Source organism: Lepidochelys kempii, chromosome 13 (genome assembly GCF_965140285.1).
Source record: "Lepidochelys kempii isolate rLepKem1 chromosome 13, rLepKem1.hap1, whole genome shotgun sequence".
In the NCBI taxonomy this organism is placed as follows: domain Eukaryota; kingdom Metazoa; phylum Chordata; order Testudines; family Cheloniidae; genus Lepidochelys; species Lepidochelys kempii.
This window is the reverse complement of record NC_136392.1, coordinates 32,563,985-32,580,918: the sequence shown is the minus strand read 5'-3', so window position 1 is coordinate 32,580,918 and position 16,934 is coordinate 32,563,985. Positions and strand designations below refer to the sequence as shown.

Genomic DNA, 16,934 nt, shown 5'->3' with positions numbered 1-16,934 from the left:
CTCCCGGTGCTTATCCCCATGGCACCTGCCGGGTCTGTCCTGCTCCCCACTGGCTCTTGGGGGCCACTGGGGGCCTGTTTCCCGCTAAGACCTCACCCGCCAGCCAGTGACTCAGCCTCGGGCGCTCTGCCAGAAGCAGCTGCAGCAGCAAGAGCCGCAGCCGTGAATTGCTGTAGCTTTCACGCCAACTCCCTTTCTCCGGCCAGGGAACTAGGTGTCAGAGTTAAATCCCAGCTACAAACAACCAGCTTCCCTTCCCCGCCAGAGCCTTTCCCGGGGCCTCCACCGTTTCCCAGCCTATGGTGCTTACCCCAGAGCAGGCAACGAGGAGCCTGGACCCCGGTTGTGAATACCTGCCCCAGGGGGGAGCAGCAGCATCACAGGCCCTGCTCTGGCTCCGGTCCGGGACTGGGGGTAGCAGGCAGATGAGGTCGCACTGAAAGGAAGATGCAATTTTTGGGCACGGGTAACTAGCCATTGGCACAGCTCACCCAAGATCGGGGTTGACCCTCCATGGCAGCCAGCGTTTGAAGCAGGATGGGGGTTTGTGCCTCAGTTTCCCCAGAAGTTCATTCCAGGCCTTGCCAGGTGTGCGGGTTACCCGGGTGATCCCAACATTCCCGTCCAGCCTCGGAGCTGGGAATTCTTCACCTGGCCGAGCGGCAGCAAGATGAAACATGGCCCCGAGAGCGGGGTCTGAAGCCTCTCTTGGTCATGCAGCTCTGGAGTTCCTCGCGCCCCTCCCCACCCCGCCCCGCACCCTCAGATCCCCGCTCCTCCACAGAGACTCCCCGCGCATTCAGAGCCGGGTTCCTGCTGCTGGAGAACCCAGCCCACTGCCGGCCTTTCACCCCCGCCAGGCCCAGGCTGGCCGGCTCTGGGACCGGGAACAGGAGCCCCCAGCTGTGCCCCCAGTGAAAATACATAGCAGCACGCACATACCCCCACCGCTTGGAACGGCTGCTCTGCAAACCGCCTCTGTTCTCTGCAGGGTGACACCCCAGTTGGGTGAACCCCTCAGTGACCCACCCACTTCCCCACAGCCTGGCACTGCTTCAGGGCTTCCCCAGGGGCTGGGGATAGAAGCCAGGAGTCCTGACTCCCTGACCCCTTCCCCCGACTAACCCCCCAGCGTGGCACTGGGAGCGGGGCCCAGAATGGGGGAGGGGTGGGCGTTTGGATCGGAACCAGAGCAGGAAATTCAGCACATTGTTGGGTTGGAGCTGCCTCCAGATCCCACCAGCCCATCCCCCCATGCCATGCCTGTCTAACCCCCCCGCCCATCCGTCTGTCCATCCTCACCCCCTGCTCTGACTCCCCTTCCTTCCATCCATCTGTCCTCATCCCCACGCCTGTCCGACACCCCTTTCTGTCCATCTGTCCGTCCTCAGCACCCCCCCGTCCAACCCCACACACCTTTCCTTCTGTCCATCCATGCTCACTCCCCACATGCACTGTTCTTCCCACACACCCTTCTTCCTTCCCTCTGTCCGTCCATCCAGCACCATACACTCCCTTGGGAGGGGGTGTGTCCACCCGCACTGGGCAAGCGGGGGTTAACCACAGAGGCCCTGCCCCTGCCTGGGCATGCTAAAGGTGGCAGGTGTGGATAAAAGGGAGCGGGTGGTGGAGGACAGGGTGTGTACTCTCCGGTCCTGGAGAGGTGACCTCCAGACGTGAGTCTCCCCAACAAGGCTCCAGGGCACTGCCCAACTCCGCAGACGCCAAGCCACTGACTGGGGAGGACGCAGGGGTAGGAAGTGATCCAGGGACTAGACTGGGAGCCGAGACCTGAATCCTGACCCGGGAGATTGCCAGCTCCATGGGGCGGGGACCCAGTGGGAGCAGGGTGGGCCCAGGTTCTCGTGTCCCGTGCTGGCATGTGGTCATTGCTGCCAGAGACCCTGATCGTGTTTGTCTGGCCCAGCTGAGAGCCCTGATGATGGGGTGTATGCACCACCACACTCTCCCACATTTCGCCGTCCATCCCCCGGCTCCCAGCTGTACCCCGATCCCCACCGTGTGCAGGGAAGGGGGTCCCGAGAGAAGCCGTCATTCTGATCTCTGAGCTAGGCTACTGAGAGCCTGTGGGACTCCCTGCCACAGGACATGGCTGAGCAGGGGCTGGGGTCTCGGAACAGTCGCTGGCGGGGGGCCCCCTCTGCCTGTCAGTTTCCACGGGAACCCCGTATCTCACCCACCCTTTCCCCGCACAGATCCCCGATCCCGGAGCCAAGATGACGAGCTGCGGCCTCCTGACCCGCTTCAACAAGCTGGGTGAGTCAGGGCTGTGGGGATGGTGCTGGAAGGGGGAGGGTGGCCCCATGGGGGTTTGTGGGGGGTCCGTGGCTGAGGTGGCCCCACCCCGTGTGCACGTGGGGATCACAGGGCCTGTGGCTGACATCCCCCTTCCCTGGCGCCCATGGGGGGGATCCCCTGGCTGACATCCCCCTCCCTCCCAGTGCCCCTGCGCAGCAGCTCGGTGACGGTGCTGATCCGAGGCTTCGTGGCTGACGTGGGCTGTGAGCTGCTCTACAGGAACGAGGAGCCACGGCCCGTGGAGGCCGTGTTCATATTCCCCATGGACACTGAGGCAGCCGTCTACGCCTTCCAGGCCCACCTGGGGGGCACCTGCATCCAGGCCCAGCTCCACGAGAAGAAACAGGTACCGGGGGCAGGGACCCTGTTGGGGAGAGATGGTACCAGGGGGGCAAGGCTGGAGGGAGCTCAGGGTGACCCCGTCTCTCCTGGCAGGCATGGGAGCTGTACGGGGCCGTGCTGGCCGTGGGGGCAGGGGTGGGATGTCGAGGGTCTCAGGGGATCTCAGGGTGACCCCGTCTCTCCCGGCAGGCATGGGAGCTGTACGGGGCCGTGCTGGCCGTGGGGGCAGGGGTGGGATGTCGAGGGTCTCGGGGGATCTCAGGGTGACCCTGTCTCTCCCGGCAGGCATGGGAGCTGTACGGGGCCGTGCTGGCCGTGGGGGCAGGGGTGGGATGTCGAGGGTCTCGGGGGATCTCAGGGTGACCCCGTCTCTCCCGGCAGGCATGGGAGCTGTACGGGGCCGTGCTGGCCGTGGGGGCAGGGGTGGGATGTTGAGGGTCTCGGGGGATCTCAGGGTGACCCTGTCTCTCTGGCAGGCATAGGAGCTGTATGGGGACGTGCTGGCTGGGGGGCAGGGGGCTGTTGGGGGCAGCGGGATCTCGGGGTGACCCTGTCTCTCCGACAGGCTCAGGAGCTGTACGGGGATACGCTGGCCGCGGGTCAGAGCTCGTTCCTGCTGCAGCAGGAGGGGGCCGGGGGTGACGTGTTCAGCTGCTCCCTGGGGAACCTGCCCCCCGGGGAGGAGGCAGCGTTGACCCTGTGCTACGTCTGCGAGCTGCCGCTGGAGCCTGATGGGGCCGCCCGCTACGTGCTGCCGGCCGTGCTGCGTCCCCGCTACACGCCCCACGGTGAGTCGCACAGATTCCCCTGCGCCCCCCATGCACCCCACAATTAGACCCATGGCCACTTCACAGATCCTGCTGCACCCCCAGGGTACAATCTGGATTGCTGAATCGCTGTTCCCCCTTAATCCTCCAGCCCAGGGAGTCTTTTACACGGCTTTGCTGTGTGAACGCCCGGCCCCTCCAGGCTCTGCTCACACGCAGCCACCAGTGTGCAAACACACCCCCAGCTGAGTTGAATGAAGCTCTCCCCGCCACGCCGGAACCACACCCAGGGCAACATCCGCAAATTCTCCAGCCCCAGCCTCGCACCCCAGAGACGTGCGTCTTGTGCTGTCCAGTCCGGTCACTGCGCAGCACGAGTTCATCGATTAGTTTGTCAGGCCGTCCCAGGGTAACGATCCTTCACCAGCCCTGCTGGGCTCAGTGACATTCCCCAGACACTCCAGTCCAACGCCCTGGTTTAGATCAAACACTAACGCGAGTTTAATAGCTAGAGAAGGAAGAGTTGTAAGTGATCCCAAGTTATGGGGCACAAAGGTCGGAACTGGTTACATAAGAAATAAAAGTTAAATGTGCATTCTCCGTCCTGAACCCTGACCATGTTGAGAAAGGTTTGAAGCAGCTGCCAGTTCTGAGTGCACAGGCTGGACTCCCTTCCCAGCCTGGCACCGAGCTCCTCAGGTCGGTCTGTCAAGCTTTCAGGAAAGAAGAAAGGGGGAGGAGAGGTGCCCAAGGCCCAGTTTTCCCCCTTTTTATATCCTGACGCTTCTTACTGGAAAAGTCCTGGCTGGGCTACGTGGCTAGGCAGCTCCAGGGCATAGGTGAGCGAGCAATTGTCCTTCAGGTGGGTCGTAAATCTCTCCTTTACAGCTCCCCACTGGCAAATGGCCGGGGATGGTTGCATAGCACCTGGCTGGATGTTGGTCACCCAGCCTCTGAGGTGCTTGTCTGTGGACATTTCTCAGTTTTACAAGGCAGTGCAGTTACATAGACCAGAATCTCATAACGCCGGGCGCACACCTTTTAACAGGACCGTACTATTCAGCAGACTTGTTCCAGATTTGTCGTCCTCTCGTACAAGGGTCGGCCATGCTAGTGCAGACGGTCACGGCTTCCCACTTCAGAAACCGTCGGCAAGTAAGGCAGGGTGCATTAAGGCCCGTTTGAGTTTAGACAGCATAATTCCCAAGTGTGTTTCTGACGTTCCACAACTTTGCACAAGCATATGTGGTTATCTCCTTTAACGCTTTAGGGACCAGTCTAGCAATCTCATGAGTTAGCATATGTCTTTCCTGGCTGGTTGGAAAACACCATTTTCTGTTCTTGCATCACTGATATCACTTCTGTCGCTTCAGCTGGTGTTATCTCCAGGTGGATATTACTTACATTCTGGAAAGTATTACCTTGGCATTTGGCCATCCAATCAATGAGGTGGTGTGCCTCAGTTTCCCTTTCTACACAGCAAATCATGTTTGCCATGGCTTCTCCGCCATGATGGGTTTTAAGTCTGCTTGCATGCATTATCTGTGAAACAGCATTACCGTGAGGCTTCTTGAAATAATCTTTGTTCTTGTTTGCCACGTCCATCATTTCCAAGCACTGTGCCTATTGGAGCTTTTAACGGGGTTAAACATTAACACCAAGTTTCTCCTTGTAAAAGGGCGTTTGCACATACCGCTGTCACATCACGCCTTTTGTTTATGCAGTCTGTCCCTGAGGTGGGTTTGCGTCATACTCATTGTGTCATTTAACTCTTTAACCAAACCTTTGCCCTCAATTAGTTTCTGGCTCTTTCTTCACCTTAGGGTTCCCTTCGGTATCCGCTCTTAATCCAGCCCTGTCTGTGGGGCTGGGGTGTCTCAGGGGCTGGTGAGGCAGCGATGCAGGGGGCTCCCCCACATGGGCAGGCCCCCACTGGAGCTGTGTCCCAACCCCATGGCGATGCATCTGTAAGAAGGCCACCCTCCCCCTTAGGTTTACCGTGTTCCCCTCGCCTTCAGAGCCGTCCTTCCCCAGCCCCCTTTTCTGTAACTAGTACTATTCTCTCAGCTGCTTCCTTGGTGCTGTCCCTCGGGAGGGAAACCACCCCCACCCTATCAGCCAGGTTGTTGCGTCTTCACTGACCCCTTTTCCCCAAGCCAAGTTTACATCCTGTTTTAAAGAGAGACCATCACTTTCCAGAAGTCTTTCCAGACTGGTCACCTGGAGAATACAACCGGCCATCTACTCTAGGGTCTGGAGTGGGAGCCTGTCTGTCACCACCACCACCCCATGTCCCCAAGGAGCTGGCTGTGAGACCACTTTCCTCAGCTGCACGGTCCACCCTCTGACTCTGTTGCTGGAGTGGACAGGGGCTGAGTCTGCATTTCCCCCATAAGCAACCAGTGTGAGGACAGTCATGTGCTAACAACGCTACTTCCCCACGAGGCTGGCCAGGCACAGCCAGCTGCTTACAGGGGCTGTCCATTTTCTACAAAAATCCTCTCTCCATTTTCCTTTCCTGGGACCCCCTCTAAGATCCCTTCCCTGGTGCCCTCTAGAGCTAGATTTATGGTTTGCTCAGCTGCAAAACTCTGCCAGTCGCCACCAGGAACAGTGTCCTCTGTTATAGGCTCTCCCTACTGCTCCCTGGGATCAGAGGACATGTTGCCTTCTGCTGTGGTACAGAAGCTGGTCTCAACCCCTCCCATGTCTGGAAGCACGCTGCAGAGCAGAGAGCCTTCCTCTGTTTCCGTTAGCAGTCTCTGGGGCTTTCCCATTTCCCGCTGGGGTTCCAGCGCAGTATTCCTTCCTGTGGCAGCAGCTTGCCACACTAACAACCTCAGCTGTGCAGAAAACATCATTCCCCACAAGCAGGTCGACAGGGATATCGTCCACTGTTCCCACCTTCAATTCACTTTCGGAGCCACCAGATTCTGTGTGCACCTTGGCTAAAGGCCCAGGAGTCCTGACTCCTCCAACTGGTAAAATCTCTTCCATTTGACCTGGCCACATGTCACCTTCTTGCATGACAATCTGTTTAGCCACAGTCATCTGTGCACCTGTATCTTCCCATCCCAGGTGTTCCCTGTTACTAATTCTAAGTCTCAGTATGTCCCGTCTGGCTCTGCAGAGCCAAATCCCACAAAACCAATGTGGTACGCTTCAGGCTCCTCAGAGGTTTCTGTGCTGAGCACAGTGGTTCTAACACGGGCTGCCCGGGGCTGTCTGTCCCTCCGCGCAGAGCAATGGGTTCTCCGGGAGCAGTGGAATTACCATGGCAGATGCTCCTCTGTTTTTACAGGAGGTTTGGGGAGAAGATTAGAAGAATGGTTTTGGGGGAGGTGGGTGCCCAGCTTCCCAATCCCCCTCCTTTTTCCCAGAGATAAAATGGGATCCCCCCTTCGCCCCAGCTTTAAACCTCTTTTTCTGTGACTTGTTAGACATCTGAGAGTGCTCAAAGATGTCATCCAAAGTGACCATTTCTGTCACAGACGCTGCTTCGCATCGTTAGCCCAGAGACTCCAGAAACATCCTTGGCCAATGAGATCTAGCAGTTGTCCAAAATCTGCCCCACCTTCACCCTGTAAACGTACTCCCGATTACTCACACCAGCATTCCTTTGAAGACCTCTACATTTTGTCCTACACACCTCAGGAGTAAATTGAAACTCTTTCAAAACAGTATCCATAAACGTAGACTATGCCAAAGCATCCAGAAAAATGGCATTGCATTGGGTACAGCCCAGGCTTTACCAGGCAGTTCTGCACGGAGTGTGAGGATTCCCTTGCCCTCTGGAATCCCATGGGCACCACCCAGCTTTTCAGCAGTGGTGAAATATTCCTCCATACAGTCTGTTTCTATGTATACAGGCCCACAGCTGGTCCCAGTGCGAAACATTTGGAGTTAAAGGAAGCTGCTGGTGACACTGGGATTTCCTTCTGTTGGTCTAATGTTTCCAGCTGGGGTTTTCCCTCTTTGCCTCGCAGCTCCAAGCTTTCTGATGTGCTGCTATGTCCGGGGCCGCAGTTATTTCTTGCTCCTTCGACACGGGCTGGTGAGCCTCAACCTTCAGCTCCAAGGTTCACTGGTATTCTTTCTCCTTTCCTGCTACCTGCAGTTTGCACAGCGCTAACTTTGCAACTGCATCATGCTGGCTCATTTTTGTACCTTTCTGTGTCTATTTCCCTTTCCCGAAATAAGCGAAGAGAAAATAAAAAAACTGGAACCTGTTCACACTTGGGCCCACTTAAAATCATCGCCTGTGTGCTCCAAGTGCAGACTTCACTCAGCAACAAGCTGTGCATATAACCCTGCTCACACTGTGCCAGTGTGGCATTCCTGGATTGCTGAATCGCTGTTCCCCCTTAATCCTCCAGCCCAGGGAGTCTTTTACACGGCTTTGCTGTGTGAACGCCCGGCCCCTCCAGGCTCTGCTCACACGCAGCCACCAGTGTGCAAACACACCCCCAGCTGAGTTGCATGAAGCTCTCCCCACCACGCCGGAACCACACCCAGGGCAACATCTGCAAATTCTCCAGCCCCAGCCTCGCACCCCAGAGATGTGCATCTTGTGCTGTCCAGTCCGGTCACTGCGCAGCACGAGTTCATCGATTAGTTTGTCAGGCCGTCCCAGGGTAACGATCCTTCACCAGCCCTGCTGGGCTCAGTGACATTCCCCAGACACTCCAGTCCAATGCCCTGGTTTAGATCAAACACTAACGCAAGTTTAATAGCTAGAGAAGGAAGGGTTGTAAGTGATCCCAAGTTATGGGGCACAAAGGTCGGAACTGGTTACATAAGAAATAAAAGTTAAATGTGCATTCTCTGTCCTGAACCCTGACCATGTTAAGAAAGGTTTGAAGCAGACAGTTTTTCTCACCCTACAGCAGTGGTTCTCAAACGTTTGTACTGGTGACCCCTTTCAAATAGCAAGCCTCTAAGTGCGACCCCCCCCTTATAAATTAAAATTTTTATATATTTAACACCATTATAAATGCTGGATGTAAAGCGGGGTTTGGGGTGGAGGCTGACAGCTCACAAGCCTCTATGTAATCACCTCGCGACCCCCTGAGGGGTCCCGACCCCCAGTTTGAGAACTCCTGCCCTACAGGATGCTGCAGGCAGCTGCCAGTTCTGAGTGCACAGGCTGGACTCCCTTCCCAGCCTGGCACCAAGCTCCCCAGTTCAATGTCTGCTGAGTGTTCGCATTGCCTTCAGGAACGAAGTGGGAGGAGAGGTGCCTTGGGGCTGGTTTCCCCCCTTTTTATATTCTGGCGCTTCTTATTGGAAAAGTCCTGGCCGGGCTACGTGGCTAGGCAGCTCCAGGGCATACGTGAGCTGCCAACTGTCCTTCGGGTGAGTTGTAAATCTCTTGTTTACAGTTTCCCCCGCTGGCTAATGTAGCGCCCTGTACATCTAGCCCCCCATAACCCTGCTATGCACCCCACAGTGAAACACATAGCCCTGCATAACTCCTTGCCTCCCATAGTCCCCCACACCCCCAGCTACATGCCCTATGGTGAGACCCATAGCCTCCCCATCCCTGCTTTACCCTATATGGTGACACCCATGACCCCCTGAACCCCCAATATGCACCCCATGGTGAGTGACCCCACAGCCTGTAATCCAATGAGACACCATAGCCCCTGCTACATACCCTCCAGGGAAAGACCCACATGGATCCTCATAACCCCTTAACACTCCATAGGTCACTGCTATGTCCCCCACGGTAAGTGCCCTGCAATCCCTATCCCAGAGTATGTGACTCCCCTGGGCCCTCCCCCAATATCCCACATCTCCCCATGCCCACCAATATCCCATGACCCCCCTCCTCCCCCCTCTCCCAGCCCCCGGCTCTCACCCCGTGTCTCTCTGCAGGGTGGGACAGAGCGGATGTCACCCAGGCGGTCCCGCGGGTGCCCCAGGGGGCGCTGCCCTACACCCTGAGTCTGAGCGCCACACTGCAGTCGCCCCATGGCATCGACCGTGTGCTCTCCAACTGCTCCCTCACCCCCCTGAGCTACACGGCCGGGAACCGGACCAGCGCCCAGGTAAGGGCTTGCCCAGATGCATGGGTCCTGACCAGCCCTGCTGGGAGGGGCAGTGGGGGGCAGCTCTGAGTGAGGGGGTGATGGGGGGGCTCTCGGATGAGGGGTGGATGCCAGGGGACAGGGCTGGGGGGGATTTGGGGCGAGGCTGGGTGGGGCAGGTCCCAGGGGACCATCTGGGCATGGGTCCTGTGGAGACATATACAGCTGTGGGAGCTCTGGGGTGGGGCAGAGGGTGTGTCCCAGAAGGTGTGGGGGAGGGATGAGCTACACAAACGGATCCAGGGAATTCCCCGAGTTCTCTGGGGAAAATCTTGAGGGGCTGAGACCAGCCCATGGGGTGAAATCCTGGGCGTTCGATGTGCCCTGGTCCCCTTCACTTTCTGGGAGTTTCCCTCTCCTTCATTTTCAGTGGAATAAAATGGGGGGGTGGGAAAATGTCACCCTCAAATTGGAAAGATTTAGCACCCCCCAAAATTCAGAGTTTTGTAGTGTTTTCCCCAGGTGTCTTTCCCTCTCTCCCTCCCACCTAACCCAGGGGGCCCAGCCCAAGTTCCCAGGGAGGTTGCAGCTCACGTTCCCGGGTCACCCCCTCCCCTCTGGCTCCATGGAGGGGCACTGGGCCAGGAGTGAGAGCCAGCGAGACCCTGCCCCCCAGGAACTGAAGGGAGGGGACTGTGTGTCTGTCACCCCCCCAGGTGTCACTAGCCCAGGCCCCACCGTGGGACCGGGACGTGGAGCTGCCGGTGTATTATGCGGAGTCGCACAAACCCAGCGTGGTCCTGGAGGCCAGGTTGCCTGAAGCAGAGCCAGGTGGGGGTGGGGGTCCCACACCCTGCTTCCCCTGGGTGGGGAGGGACTGTGGGGTGGGGATTAGGGGTGGGCGTTGAAGGAACTCGGGATAGAGTGTGTGAAGGGGATTGGGGACAGGATCAGGGGGTGGGCACTCGGGTGGGGGGGTCCAGAGCAGGGGCTCTTGGAAGGGCTGGGGGTAGGAGGGTGGAGTGCTTTGGAGGAGCCAGGCAGTGGGGTGCCCTGCAGATCTGGGGGGCATGAGGAAGAATGTGGGATGGAAGGGCAGGCACTGGGAGCTGGAGATTGGGGGTGGGGAGGATCTGGGGGAAAGAGCTGTGGGGGGAGAAACAGAGGAGTGTGGGTGGGGTTCTGGGGCAGTCAGGGAACGCTGAGGGCTCTCACAGGGCTCGACCCCATGTCCGCCCCATTTGGGGCTGGCCCCATCTCCCTACAGGCTCCCTGATGGGCAACCCGGCCGTGATGGTGACCCTGCTGCCCAGCCTGCCCGAGGCGGTGCCGGGCCAGAGCCCAGCCGGAGAGTTCATCTTCCTGCTGGACCGCTCCGGCAGCATGGAGTGCCCCATGGACGGCCAAGACCGCTCCCCCCAGCGCATCGACAGCGCCAAGGTACGGCCAGTACTCCTCAGGGAATTCTGTACCAAAAAATTAAAATTCTGCAACAATCTGCATTCTTTGTCAAAATAACAGAATATAATTATGCCAGTTTCAATTATTTTGGTAATTTATTTCAAAATATCTATCAGAAAGTATGTCTGTAACAATACAGACAACAAAAAGATTTTGGTAAAAAATGTTTTTACAAATATATTCCTTACTGGGCATATTAACACAGAACTTTGAGTAATTCATTTAAACTACAATACAGAACCGTATTTCCTGCCACCCTCAGAAGCAGTGCAAAGGGTTGGGGGAGTCAGGGGTAACAGAGGATCTGAGGGAGAGGGAAGGAGCCTGGAGCGAATCGGGAGGGTTGTTGGGTGTGGATGGGAGAAGTATGGAACAGGTGTTTTGGGGGTAGTGGCAAATTGTTAGGGAGTTGGGGAGCCTCCCCCATGTAGATCCTGGCCGACCCCAAGCCTCTCCCATTCAGTCAGCCACATCTGCCCCTGTTCCTCCACACACACACCCATCCCCATGTGTTCCTGCATCTCCTCTACCCTCGTTCCCATGTGGCCTTGCACCCCCACTCCCATTCAGCTCCTGGCTCAATGGTGTCACCCCACTAGATCCTGAGCCTGTGCCCCAGTCTGTCCCACCCAGCAGCCCCATGTGCCCCACTCTGTCTGTCGTAACCTGGCTCTGCTAGCAGGTTGCTGTGATGAACTTCTTCTCCTGGGGGAATTCTGAAGCACCAGGCATGCACCGAAATTTTTTTCCCCACAGAAAATACATTCTGCCCCAGAAGTGCTGCAGTTACGCTGTTTGCCCACAACAGCCGACTGCGTTCATGCTGCTGGCTGTTCTGGCACCACTGTGGCCTTTGGTGGGTGAAAGGCGGAACTGCAGAACTTCTCAGGCAGAAATGTATTTTCTGCAGGAAATAAATTCTGCAGGACACATGAGTTCTGCGCTTGCGCAGTGGTGCAGAATTCCATCAGGAGTAAGCCTGGCAGGAGGCCATGCTAGAAGGGTCCCATGGGGCAGAGCCCAGGGGAGCAGCCCAGGCTGGCTGGGCCCAGAGGGCCTGAGCTGGGAGAAGAGCAGCCTAGGCTGGCTGGGCCCATGAGGCAGAGCCGTGCAGGGGAGCAGCCTACACTGGTTGGACCCGTGGGGCAGAACAGGGGGGGAGCAGGGGGCAGAGCCGGGGGGGGAGAAGCCCAGGCTGGCTGGGCCCAGGGGGCAGAGCTGGGGGAGGGAGGGGGCAGCTCAGGCTGGCTGGACATGGGGGGTGACTCCGTCCATCTCTCTCCATCCCCAGGAGACCCTGGTCCTGCTGTTGAAGAGTTTGCCCCTGGGCTGTTATTTCAACATCTATGGCTTTGGATTATTATGGCATTATGGCATTACTCCTTGTTCTGTCATCTGCTACCACTGAGAACAGTCTAGATCCATCCTCTTTGGAACCCCCTTTCAGGTAGTTGAAAGCAGCTATCAAATCCCCCCTCATTCTTCTCTTCCGCAGACTAAACAATCCCAGCTCCCTCAGCCTCTCCTCATAACTCATGTGTTCCAGACCCCTAATCATTTTTGTTACCCTCCGCTGGACGCTTTTCAATTTTTCCACATCCTTGCAGTGTGGGGCCCAAAACTGGACACAGTACTCCAGATGAGGCCTCAACAATGTCGAATAGAGGGGAACGATCACGTCCCTCGATCTGCTGGCAATGCAGATCACTAGGTCCCACTCCCCTCCTATAGCCAGAGATAGAACCCAGGAGTCCTGGCTCCCAACCCCCACACACACACCATCCCACTAGCCCCTGCTCCCCACCGTGCGGCTGGAACGCAGTCGTCCAGGGCTCACCCCGCGACTCTCTGTCCCCGGCACAGGCTGCCCGTTCACCGGCTGGCAGCCAAGTCACTGCTGCTGGAGCTGGAGGGGGCCGTGGGGGCCGGGTCGGAGGAGGACCGGCGCCGGGCGCTGGAGACCAGCCTGAGCTCGGGGGTCGTCTGCTCCGTCACGGCCTACGTGGGGGTGGACACAGAGTGGAGGCAGCCAGTGCAGGGGCCACTGGTGAGACGGGACATCCCGCTGGCAGGTAACCCCGGAGGGGTCAGGGATCCTGGCACCGGGTGCGAGGCGGGGTGGGGGGGAAGCTCAGGTGGGTGCGGGAACCTGGCACTGGGGGGGGGAGGGGGACAGGGAATTCCAGCACAGGGGGATCCCAGTGTGAGAGGGGGATCTGGAAGCATGGAGGGGCATCATGTTTCTGGGCGAATGTCCCTTTGCCCCTCTCCCTGCCCCAGCTCCCATGGGGCTGTGCCACCCCATCCCTGCCCCACAGAGTCCTGCCCTCATCCATGGGGTGCAGCACCCACCCCTGTATCCCCTGGGGCTGGAGGAAGGTTCCTTCCTGGGGGGAAGCTGTGGGGGAGAGGCTGGATCTGGGGGGGTCACAGTCCGGCGGGGGAGGGACTCAGAGGTAGCTGGGGGGAAAAGAGGATGGGGCTGGATGCGGGGAGGGGAGGGGGTCCCAGCTGGCGGGCAGGGAGGAGGGGCCCCAGCAGTGCGTTGGCTCTGGGTGCCGGGGGGTGGGCGGGTTCTTCCCTCCCTTAGCTTCTCTCTGTCTGTCTCCGTGTCCGTCTGTCTGCCCCCCCCAGGCTTCAAGGCTGCGGCCAGGATGCCGTACACGCAGTGTCTCTCGCTGATGGCATGTAGATCCCACAGGCCCGTGCCCAGATGCGCCTCCCATGAGTGCAGCGTCCTGATGCCTGCTTCCCCCCTCGAGGCCAGAGAGGACCACCCCTCCATGGAGCTGTTCAAGAACGAATGTATGGCACGCACCGGCAGGAGCGGCCCCCGCACATGTGCTCCCCAAGCCCAGTACTGTCTGCCTCCTCCCCCACCCATAGCTGAACCAGGAAAGCCCCCAGTGAAAGGGCAACTGTGGAAAGTCCTGGGAACACGCCTCGCCCGGTGCCGCGGCAAGCCAGGTGAGGGGGGCAGTGGCTGGGAGTCAGGGCGCCGGGAGGGCGGCAAACGCCAGGATGATGCTTCCTCGGGGCTGAGACAGACGTGCCCTGAGGGTCCCGGAGCTGGGCAAGTGTTTAACAGCGACATCCAATCCGAAGGAACTTCCTGGGCAAAACACCGGTGTGACGCTGCGGGAGGGGGAGTCCACAGCTGGGTTTTTTAAGTGTTGTGATGCAAATTATCTTGCAACAAAATGAAAAAAGATAAGGAAACTCCCAGGCACAAAACTCTGTGAAGTTGGAATTTGGGGTGTGAGTTTGTATCAATGAGCTAAAGTTCTTTGGAGGGGGCAAACCGGATGGGCGGCATGAGTGGGGGAGAATCAACCTGGACAGGCCATGTCACTCTTCTGTAACCATGTCCCAGCCCCATCTCCCCACGTCTCTCCCTAGAGCGGGCACCAGAGGAGTCTCCCCTGCTGAGGCTGGTGTCTCTGCAGAATGCTGACGGCTCGTGGGACCTGGACCCCCAGCTGGCCGCCGCGCTGGGGGTAAGTGAGACCGATGCCAAAGGGAGGATGCCCAGTCAGGTGAGTGCGGGAGGCGAGGGACAGGGGAGAGATGGGGGGCAGGTGCCATGAGTTGAGCCTGTTCTCTGCTCCTAGATGAGACAGGGTGACCCAAACTGAGGGGGTGGGTCTGAGGGCAACTGGATCAAATAACTCTTGAACCTGGAGCCCAGTCGGCGAGACGGACCCAGAGTGGGGGTCTGGGACCCCACTTACAGGGGGTCGGAGCATTGGATCAAGAGGCCCCAGGGCTGGGGGAGGCATGGGGGGCCCCAGGCCAGGCCCACTCTGAGGCTGTCTCCCTACCCCCGGGCATGGCACTGGGCATCTGGGTAGGGGGTCCATGGTGCTACAGCAGGGGGGCTGGGAACCCTCTGATTCTGGGAAGTGGGCAGGAGCACTGGATTGGGGGGTCCCCAGGGTGAGGGCATGGGGGGCAGCGCTGGGAGGCAGGGGGTCCCCAGGTGGGGGGATGGGGGCAGCGTTTCCCCAGGCTGGGTGCTGTCTCAGGCTGTCTCTTCCCCCTCCCCCACAAGGACATGCCTCCCGGCATCTGGGCCACAGTGCTGGCCGTGGTCTGGCTGCACGGCCGGGCCGCAGGGCAACGCGACGAGTGGGAGCTGCTGGAGGCCAAGGCTGTGGGTTGGGTGCGGGGCCAAGCAGGTGAGAGGGGAGTGGGGGGTCAGGAGCAGGGCCCAGGGTCTCGACTGGAAAGACTCTGCCTCATGGGAACCCCACAGCCCAGCCTTCCCCCAAAATCCCCTGCCCCAAGGGCTCAATGCCCCAACCCTGCCTTACAGGGCCCCCATCCCTGAGAGCCCTGCCCCCCAGGTTCTACAGCCCAGCCCCCAAAAGCCCAGCCCCAACCTCTGCCTCTGGGCCCCCCAATCTGGCCCCCCCAGAGCCCTCCAGTCCCATGACAGTCTCCCAGCTTCCTGCTCGCTGTCACAGTCCTGGCTCCCTACCTGGGCCCCCATGCACCCCTCCAGGTCCCTGACCCTCATGCCAGTCCCCCATTCTGTGAGCTCTCTGCCCTTTGCCCCGACCCTCCCTGTTGCCCAGGCTGGTGTCTCCCCCTTGACCCCTCTCTTGTTTCAGGGCCCCGGCTGAGTGAGTGCCTGGAAGCTGCCAACGCCCTGCTGGGCTTAAACATTGGCCCTGCCATCTTCAAACTCTGAGCTCCCCCTGCCCCAGGATCCCTGAACCCGCCCCCCAAGCTACCCTGGGCCTCCGACCTGGAGCTTAGAGGCCAGCAGAAGCCACTGGGTGCAGGCCCACCTGGCCAGCCTGTGCCTAGCCCAGAGCTAACCCCCAACTGGGATGCCACCACTACCAATTCGGATGCATCTGCCTCCTGCTAGCTGAAGAGGAGAACTAAGCTCCACCCCACGCTGGCTGGAGCCTTTATTTTTATTTAGCATCGAGTTAGTGATGTTCTCTTACACCACCGTGGGTTCGTCTCTGGTGGCCAGTTACAAGCCCAATGGAGGGAAAGTCCCCTCTGCTACTTGGTTCAGATTTAGAGCCTCTACGTACATCGCGGTCGCTTTTTCGCAGCATCACCTGTCGGCACGTCTTTCTCCTGATCTTGTGATATAAGAGTCGCTCTTTGGTCATTTACTTATGTCAAGCATTTCTTACGCCTAGGGCGTCGTCTGGTGAAGCTGGGAGATCACATCTCACTGCTGTGGACAGTGGGTTTCAGCCCTGCTTTACTTAGATATCTCATGTCCACTTATCCCTTCTAAATCCCAATCGGTCCCCTGTGTCTCCAACTGTACAGCCTGTCATGAAGTGTGGGGGAGTCCGGGCCCTGCACCCCTCTTCCTGGGATTCACTGGGACTCTCAGCCAGCCAGTAAAACAGAAGGTTTATTGGACAATAGGAACACAGTCTAAAACAGAGCTGATGGGCACAACCAGGACCCCTCAGTCAAGTCCTTCTGGGGGCAGGAAGCTTAGACCCCAGCCCTGGGGTTCCCTGCGTTCCACCACCCAGCACCAAACTGAAACTCTCTCCAGCCCCTCCTCCTCTGGGCTTTGTCCCTTTCCCGGGCCAGGAGGTCTCCTGATTCCTTTGTTCTCCAACCCTTTAGCTCTCACCTTGCAGGCGGGAAGGGCCAGGCCATCAGTGGCCAGGAAACAGGGTGTCGGCCATTCTCGGTGTCCAGACCCCTGCACACACCTGCCCTCTAGGGCTCTGCAGTGATCATACACCCTTAACCCACTACCTAGATACTTAAGAACTGCATAGGGGAAACTGAGGCACCCCCACACTATTCAGAGAAAACATTAAGAACAGTCCCGCTTCATCACACAGCCTACCTCTGATCAGGATACAGATCTGAGTTCATCATAACATCACCCGCTGCAGCATTGACCCCACGGCTCCGTATCCCCCACGCCGCTCCCAGCCACTGTGGGGGCAACACCACTATCGTTTGTTTTTTCCGAATGACCGAGGGGTCCCTGTATAGCCCCACTGAGGCAGTCACGTCTCGG

At 58.6% G+C, this 16,934-nt stretch overlaps 1 protein-coding gene across 1 annotated transcript; it reads left to right on the top strand.

Annotated features, from left to right (window-relative positions):
- Positions 1 to 1,594: 1,594 nt before the first annotated feature.
- On the top strand, positions 1,595 to 16,053 carry LOC140897181 (von Willebrand factor A domain-containing protein 5A). Its single transcript, XM_073309579.1, has 13 exons — positions 1,595 to 1,753; positions 2,217 to 2,277; positions 2,463 to 2,665; positions 3,227 to 3,449; positions 9,306 to 9,478; positions 10,174 to 10,288; positions 10,725 to 10,897; positions 12,210 to 12,320; positions 12,741 to 12,990; positions 13,553 to 13,885; positions 14,318 to 14,454; positions 14,970 to 15,096; positions 15,532 to 16,053. Exons 2-13 carry the CDS (start codon positions 2,238 to 2,240, stop codon positions 15,609 to 15,611), a joined length of 1,965 nt encoding a protein of 654 aa, XP_073165680.1. The 5' UTR covers positions 1,595 to 1,753; positions 2,217 to 2,237; the 3' UTR covers positions 15,612 to 16,053.
- The last annotated feature ends 881 nt before the right edge of the window (positions 16,054 to 16,934 follow it).